The 8,399-nt window shown below is 49.8% G+C and overlaps 1 protein-coding gene across 1 annotated transcript; it reads left to right on the forward strand.

Moving 5' to 3' along the window:
• The first annotated feature begins 2,098 nt into the window (after positions 1-2,098).
• NEFM (neurofilament medium chain) lies at positions 2,099-7,243 on the forward strand. The gene is made up of 3 exons (XM_053578623.1): positions 2,099-3,340; positions 3,995-4,119; positions 5,416-7,243. Exons 1-3 carry the CDS (start codon positions 2,261-2,263, stop codon positions 6,749-6,751), a joined length of 2,541 nt encoding a protein of 846 aa, XP_053434598.1. The 5' UTR covers positions 2,099-2,260; the 3' UTR covers positions 6,752-7,243.
• The last annotated feature ends 1,156 nt before the right edge of the window (positions 7,244-8,399 follow it).

Consider the following 8,399-nt stretch of genomic DNA (forward strand, 5'->3'; position numbering starts at 1 on the left):
CATCCTGATAAGTCCAGAAAGCAGGGACTTTTTCTTTTTCTTTTCCTTTATTTATCCAAATTTATGCAGAAAATCCTGTTTTTACAGTCTTCACAAGCCAGTCCCCTCTGTCCTCTCTCTGCCTTAACGACTCCAGACAGGAGATTTCCTAGTTTGCCAGATAAGCCATCCCTCAGCAAACTAGAACATCCTTCCCCCACACAGCCTGCAATGCTGCAGTTTCACGTTAATGAACCAAAAGTAATTCCCTAAATTAACCCCTTCTATTTTAAACATTTTTTTCTACTTTGCTGCACATGGGCCAAGAGAACTTATAAAAATGAAAAGTAAAACCTTAGAAGTCCAGGTCTTTTCTGATGACGTACTAGTACGACCCTGCCATTTAATAAAACAGAACCTGGAGAAAACAGGCTGTGATACAAGCTATTTAAGCCCCACGTCTCTACGTTTACGAGCGGGACTGTCTTCTCCCCCACAGCAAGCATTTGCCACCTGTGCCTGTGGCCTCAGCCCTGTCCTTAGTTCTGCATTTCCTTCTTCACTTTGTCTTGCAGTATTCTGAACTTTTTCACCCTGAATTACTCCCAAAGCTTTATCCAAAATAAAGGGACATTTTAACAGTTAGGAGTGCGCAAGGCAGCAGGAAGTCTGCGTGGAGTCCTTGATTAAATAAAGACGTTGAAAGATAAGGAAAATCCATTCCAATTCAGTTATTAAAACCGAAAAGAGGAAACGTATTTCATTTTAAAAGGAGGAAAAATAGCTGGTTTTGTTCGAGGTTGGAGTAAATCTGTTTGGCAACTTTTCAATTAATTTAAAATTAATTCAGATGCCTTTTCTCTCCTTGTAGTTACACATGGGGAGCACTGAACCCCAAGATGACAGGGCAATTGTTTGTGCCCAAACTTAATCATGAACGAGGTCTCCCTGCACTTCTCACCCCAGCATATTTCAAATTCTCCTTTCTGAGGAGCATTTGACCTTCAGATTTCAGGCCCTGTATTCCTTGATTTCCTGCATCCATCATACGGCAGAAAATTCAAACTGGGCTGTAAGTAAAGTCTGGTAACTGACTTTAATGAATTCTGTTTGTTTGCAAAACCTGCAATCTGTTCATGGTGCCAACCCTGCATTGCAGAGAAGTCTCCACGTGCGATTCCAGCTTGGATCCTGCAAACACAGTCGCTACAAACAGATTTTACTTGTATTCACTGGGAGAGAAGTGGGGGGGCTCCCCCTGCCTCCCGCCAACCCTGCAGGCCAGGCAGGGGCACAAGCCCCCAGGGTAGCTAACCGTCCTGCGGCCCGGCCCGGGCGCTCTCCTCGGTGCTGCCGGCGCCATAGCGAGCACAGCGCCTTACCTGGTGCCCCTGCGGAAGCCGCGGACGTCCCCCAAACGTTAAGCTGAAAGCAGCGCCACATCCCACTTCTAACACACGTAACTACCCCGGCCTGTCCTCTTTGTCCCCTTCCGGAAGCCTTCAGGCCGACCGTTCCTCAAAGTCCTTTTTTTTTTTCTTCTGGACTCAGCTCCTCTGTGCTCATCAGCTGCTTTAAGACAGGACTGGGGGGAGGGGAGGGCGGCCGGGGAGACTAGGATGGGGGAGGGGAGGAGAGCGCGTGTAGGGGGAGGGGAAAGAAGGGAAGGGGAGAAGCCAAAGATTGGAAGAAAAGGAAGGAAGGGGCTTAGAAAGAAGAGGGGTGGACGAAGGAAGCCCAGATGTAGGAGAGAGAGGGCCAAAAAAAAAGGGAGTGACTCAGCCCAGAGGACGGGTAAAGAAAAAAGTGCAGGGGACAGGGAGAGTGAGCCATGAGGACAAGAGTGTGCAGGGCCAAGGGGCCCAGGGGTGCTGGAGAAGAGCAGCCAGGACGGCGGGGGAGACTAAACAAAGAAAGGGCGTGGGGCGGATGCTGGAACCAAGAGTGTCAAACGCGGTCTGAAGGTGAGAGCTGGAGAGAAGGAGATTGCGGGGCGACAAGTGGTCTGGGGCGCAAAGTGCACCTGCTGGGACAGGCCGGGCCCGGGCAGCAAAGTCGGGGTCCGATGCGGCGTGGGCCCACGTGGAGCTGGCGCTGAATCACCACCGAGCCGTCATCCCCTCCCCTCCCCTCCTCCCCGGCCGGTGCCCGCAGTCCCCGCCTCCCCGGCCGCCGCCTCCACGGGGCGGGGCCCTGGCCCGGGACCAGCGCGGTGGCTATAAAGGGGCTGCGGCGAGGCCGGCAGAACGCTGTGACAGCCACACGCCCCAAGGCCTCCAAGATGAGCTACACGCTGGACTCGCTGGGCAACCCGTCCGCCTACCGGCGGGTCACTGAAACCCGCTCGAGCTTCAGCCGCCTGAGCGGCTCCCCGTCCAGCGGCTTCCGCTCGCAGTCGTGGTCCCGGGGCTCGCCCAGCACGGTGTCGTCCTCCTACAAGCGCAGCATGCTCGCTCCGCGCCTCGCCTACAGCTCGGCCATGCTCAGCTCGGCCGAGAGCAGCCTCGACTTCAGCCAGTCCTCGTCGCTGCTCAACGGCGGGTCCGGGCCGGGCGGCGACTACAAGCTGGCTCGCTCCAACGAGAAGGAGCAGCTGCAGGGGCTCAACGACCGCTTCGCCGGCTACATCGAGAAGGTGCACTACCTGGAGCAGCAGAACAAGGAGATCGAGGCGGAGATCCAGGCGCTGCGGCAGAAGCAGGCCTCGCACGCCCAGCTGGGTGACGCGTACGACCAGGAGATCCGCGAGCTGCGCGCCACCCTGGAGCTGGTGAACCACGAGAAGGCTCAGGTGCAGCTGGACTCGGACCACCTGGAGGAAGACATCCACCGGCTCAAGGAGCGCTTCGAGGAGGAGGCGCGGCTGCGCGACGACACCGAGGCGGCCATCCGCGCCCTGCGCAAAGACATCGAGGAGGCGTCGATGGTCAAGGTGGAGCTGGACAAGAAGGTGCAGTCGTTGCAGGATGAGGTGGCCTTCCTGCGGAGCAATCACGAAGAGGAAGTGGCCGACCTGCTGGCCCAGATCCAGGCGTCGCACATCACCGTGGAGCGCAAAGACTACCTGAAGACAGACATCTCGACGGCGCTGAAAGAGATCCGCTCCCAGCTCGAGTGCCACTCCGACCAGAACATGCACCAGGCCGAAGAGTGGTTTAAATGCCGCTACGCCAAGCTCACCGAGGCGGCCGAGCAGAACAAGGAGGCCATCCGCTCCGCCAAGGAAGAGATCGCCGAGTACCGGCGCCAGCTGCAGTCCAAGAGCATCGAGCTGGAGTCAGTGCGCGGCACCAAGGAGTCCCTGGAGCGTCAGCTCAGCGATATCGAGGAGCGCCACAACCACGACCTCAGCAGCTACCAGGTAGTATCCGAGGCTGCGCCGCCAGCCCGCGCCCGCGCCAGCGCCGCGCGCCCCCTACGCCAGGGCGCGTGCCCAGGCGCCCTCTCCGCCGCGCTCCCTGGTGGCCGCTCGCCAACGCGCGCGCGCCACAGACCCGGCGCTGCTGGGGAAGGGTCCTGCCCCTCTCCTGCCGCTCCACACTCCCTTCCCGCCCCCCCTCCGCCCCAGAGTCCTTAAAGTTCTGATCTTTTTCAAAAAGGGCTTTTTTTCCTCTCCAGTTCCAGTTTTGCACACTTGAGAGTTTAAAGTAGGAGGTATACGTTCGGTCGCGAATAAAGCAGTAACTAGTTTTCGGGCAGTGTTTGAAGAGTTCTCAAAATTGGCCTTCAGCCCAGAGGGCCCAGATGCGGTTGACCAGACGTCAGCCATGGATAGACTTTACGCGCGCATGTTCGTTTCCTGTGGCGTTGTGTTTTGGGTCCCCTGGTCTCATCTCATGGAAATGTCTCATTGACTTAAGAATGTCTTAGATGTAAAAGAAGGGGGGAAGGGCCTGACGGGGAGTTTGCACTGAGGTAAGGAGAGTGGGGGCGGGGAAGGGGTTGCAAGGGATTGGTAAAGGAAGTTTACTGTTTGAAAGGACCAGTCTGTACAGAAACCCCGTGTCTGTTGCAGGACACCATCCAGCAGCTGGAAAATGAGCTTCGGGGCACAAAGTGGGAAATGGCTCGTCATCTGCGAGAATACCAGGATCTCCTGAACGTCAAGATGGCTCTGGATATCGAGATCGCTGCGTACAGGTACGACGCCCCCTGCGTACGTGGCCCGAATACCAACCGCACTGCAGAGGCTATTCAAGCGGAACCTTTCAGCACTTAAGGCAGGCAGGGAATCATATCAGTCAAATCTTGCTTACTCAAAAAAAAGTATTCCAAAGAATTGCAAGTGTAGTTTTGCCACTTTTTATACAGCTTTAAAAGAGTAGATAATAGTAAAAAAAAAAAAAAGGGGTGGGGTGGGGGGTTTTGAATCACATGGGGGGATGCTGATTAATTTCAATGCACATGTTTAAACTTTTTATAGAAAAATGTTTTTGAATTCTTAAGGCACAAACGGAGTTTTAGTTTTTAATATTTGATTTGGTGCTTTCAGCTTTGCAAATTCATAATGTCAAGGACAAACATCAGGACATTCTATTTCGCTGTTTCTCTGTTATAGCTTACTATTGCCATCATCTGGTTGATAATAGAGATTGGTATATCAGAAAATAGAGACGTACTTATTTTTATATATGTAGATAATTTAGGTGTATATTTTGTATTAGACTATAGTATAGATTATATGTCTAGATACATATGTAAGATGCCTACATATGTCTAGATCTACCTATATAAATAGATGTATGTAACTCTAGCTATATATACAGTTTATGTGTGATTTCTTTATAGACAGAGAAATAGATTATAGGTCTACTAACTCATGTGACTGGCTGTTGACTAATTCAATGGAAAAAAATCCTTGATTAAACAGTTTTCCCACTACCAATATAGACATTTTAGGATTAAAATTACAGACCAAGGTATAACCTGATACACTCATATCAGCACCTCGCTGAAACCTGATACAGCGTAAATTCTGAAATATGTTTAATAGTTTAAATGTTTTGGACATTATATTTGCTAAGAAAGAAATCAGTGCATATCCTGAAAGTCCAAAAGGTCACTAAGTTGTTTGGTTTTGAAGTTTGAAGGGTTTGGGTGTTTATTTTGTTGTTTTGTTTCCTTGACCTCTAGGGATCTTCTCCACATACGGATATTGCACCAAATGGATCTCTGCTGCAGGGCTAAGACCTTGTGTCTGGGTGTGGTTAGATACTGCAGGGGGCAGCTGTATGGCAGCCCAGGAGAGTCTGTCCCTGTCACTAAATATAACACAATATACCAGTGAAATGATAGCAAGTATTACATTGGATTGATGAAAGTTTTCCCTTATCAGATTCTATTTATGCAGGTGGCTGCATTATCCATCACGTAATGAAACTCGGAAGGCCCAATGAGATTTTAATTATGACTTATCTTCTTTGATTCTTTCCTTAGGAAACTCCTGGAGGGGGAAGAGACCAGATTTAGTACGTTTGCAGGAAGCATCACTGGGCCGCTGTATACACACCGACAGCCCTCGGTCACAATATCCAGTAAGATCCAGAAAGCCAAGGTTGAGGCTCCCAAGCTAAAGGTCCAGCACAAATTTGTGGAGGAGATCATAGAGGAAACCAAAGTGGAGGATGAGAAGTCAGAAATGGAAGAGGCCTTGACCGCCATTGCAGAAGAGTTGGCAGTTTCCATGAAAGAGAAGGAAGAGGAGGCAGGAGAAGAGGAAGAGGAAGAAGTAGCTGAAGAAGAAGCTGCAGCTGCCAAGAAATCTCCCGTGAAAGCTACTCCACCTGAAGTTAAAGGAGAGGAGGGAGAAGAAAAGGAGGAGGAGGAGGAGGAAGAGGAAGAGGGTGTTAAGTCAGACCAAGCTGAAGAGGGCGGCTCTGAGAAGGAAGGCTCCAGTGAAAAAGAGGAAGGTGAGGAGGGAGAGGGAGAAACAGAGGCTGAAGGTGAGGGAGAAGGAGCTGAAGCCAAGGAGGAAAAGAAAATCGAGGAAAAGAAAATTGAGGAAAAGAAAGAGGAAGTGGCTACCAAGGAGGAGCTGGTGGCAGAAGCCAAGGTGGGAAAACCAGAAAAAGCCAAGTCCCCGGCTGCAAAATCCCCAGTGGAAGAAGTGAAGCCCAAACCTGAAGCTGGAGTGGGCAAAGGTGAGCAGAAGGAGGCCGAAGGGAAAGAAGCAGCCAAGGAATCTCCCAAGGAAGAGAAGGTGGAGAAAAAAGAAGAGAAGCCCAAAGATGCGCCAGCTCCGAAGAAAGCAGAGTCCCCGGTGAAAGAGGAGGCCGTGGAGGCCGTGGTCACTGTCACCAAGACAATAAAGGTACACGTGGAGAAAGATGCCAAAGAAGTGGGGGAAGGGAAAGCAGAGGAGGAGGGCGGGAGGGAGGAGGATGGAGGTGATGGGGGTGCAAAGGAAGCCAGGAAGGAAGACATAGCTATCAATGGGGAGGTGGAGGGCAAAGAGGCCCAGCAGGAGACCAAGGAAAAGGGCAGTGGCCGAGAAGAGGAGAAAGGCATCCTCACCAATGGGTTAGACGTGAGCCCGGCCGATGAAAAGAAAGGGGGTGACAAAAGTGAGGAGAAAGTGGTGGTGACCAAAACGGTAGAGAAAATCACCAGTGAGGGGGGAGACGGTGCTACCAAATACATCACTAAATCTGTAACCGTCACTCAAAAGGTCGAAGAGCATGAAGAGACCTTTGAGGAGAAGTTAGTGTCCACTAAAAAGGTAGAAAAAGTCACTTCACACGCCGTCGTAAAGGAAGTCACCCAGGGTGACTAAGATGTGAGTCCATTGCAAAAGGTTAAGCCATATGACAATTTCAAAATGCATGTGACCGGCAGCTTCAAAACAGAACGGGTTCTCCCATGGGGGCTCCAGACATTGTAGTTTACTTTGTGCAATATGAGGGGACTGCATGCAAGCTCAGAGTGCTCCCTCTTCAGTCTTTGGGGTATTCAAATGCATGATACCATATGAACCTGGGGAATTTGCCAATTTCCTAAGCTGTTGGAAGGGGGACACTCGAGGGGGGGAATGTCTTGAGATGTATTATGCAAAGTACCAACTGAGCCAAAACTAATAAATGAAACAGAACTCTCTTAGCCTTAAGAAAGCTATATATGAATAATTATGTTTACCTCACTGGTGCAGTTCAAGTGGACTTTTGTTCATGGGAGAACCTCTGTTGACACGCACAGTTTGCAACCTTATGTTGATCGATGTTAAACGTCACATTAGTACTTGCTCAATAAAGGTCATATTGGAAACATAGTCAAGTGCTTGGTGTGTGTTATTTCAAAGGGAAATCTTCACTACTGGAAGTCCTCTTTTCTCTCTCTCTATTTTCTCTCTCTCCTCTCTCCCATCCCTCTCTCTCTTTCTCTCCCCCTCTCTCTCTCTCTCTCACTTCTTCCTTTCCTCCCTCCCTTCATTCCTTCCTTCCTCTCACTCTATTGCCCAGGCTAGAGTGCAACGGCCTCATCACAGCTCACTACAACCTCCAACTAACTCCTGGGCTCAAGTGATTCTTCTGCCTCAGCCTCCTGAATAGGTGGGGGACTACAGGTACGCACCTGCACACCAAGCTAATATTTTTATTTTTGTAGAGGTTTCGCTACTGCCCTGGCTGGAGTCAAGTGATCCTCTCACCTTTGCCTCCCCAAGAGCTAGGATTGCAGGTGTGAGCCACCGTGCCAGGCCTCACTTTTGGAAGCTTTCTGTCCCTAGAATAAATTACTGGGGGGAGTGCTAAGTCACCTACATTTCTTATCACAAATTCCCCCTGAGAGTGATTACTTAGAAAACTTAAGTATTAGAGATATTTTCAAGTTTCAGAATCTTTACTCAGCCCAACATTCAGTCCCAAAATTTAAAATCATAACTTGAAATAAAAATAAAAACAGACAAAAAGGAAATTGGGGAGATAGAGGTTTTGATCCCAAGATTCCAAACCAGAATGTAGCAAACCTCCAGGTGAGAAAGCCAATAAAAGAATCATAACTTGGGCCCTGGGGGTGGGGCAGGGACAAAAGGACTCATGACATTTACAACAATGTATCCATAAGAGATAGGACTGAAATCATTAATACTCCTAAACAGGACAGATGCCATCTCAGACGCAGGACACCAGTTCACAGACACACACACACACACTTACCCGCATCGGTTACTCTTGATTTGGTTGATGGAGATTCATACTTTTAGTACTTTACTAATTGGGAAAAGTAATGTTAAAAATAAATAAAATGCTCCACTTTGGAAAAGAAAAATGAAATTCTCTAAGATAAGAAGTAAATGGTGGGTATTTTTGTTTGCTTGCTTGCTTGTTCGTTTGTTTTGAGAAGAGTGCCATGGTGTTAAAGCTCCAGCAACTTCAAACTGCTGGGCTCAAGTGATCCTCTTGCCAAGTAGCTGAAACTAGAGGCAC

Source organism: Nycticebus coucang, chromosome 24 (assembly GCF_027406575.1).
Source record: "Nycticebus coucang isolate mNycCou1 chromosome 24, mNycCou1.pri, whole genome shotgun sequence".
In the NCBI taxonomy this organism is placed as follows: Eukaryota; Metazoa; Chordata; class Mammalia; order Primates; family Lorisidae; genus Nycticebus; species Nycticebus coucang.

Coding starts and splice junctions, on each gene's coding strand:
- NEFM (XM_053578623.1), top strand. CDS start 2,261: ATGAGCTACACGCTGGACTCGCTGGGCAACCCGTCCGCCTACCGGCGG. Junction 3,341..3,994: donor ACGACCTCAGCAGCTACCAG/GTAGTATCCGAG, acceptor TGTCTGTTGCAG/GACACCATCCAGCAGCTGGA. Junction 4,120..5,415: donor ATCGAGATCGCTGCGTACAG/GTACGACGCCCC, acceptor TTCTTTCCTTAG/GAAACTCCTGGAGGGGGAAG.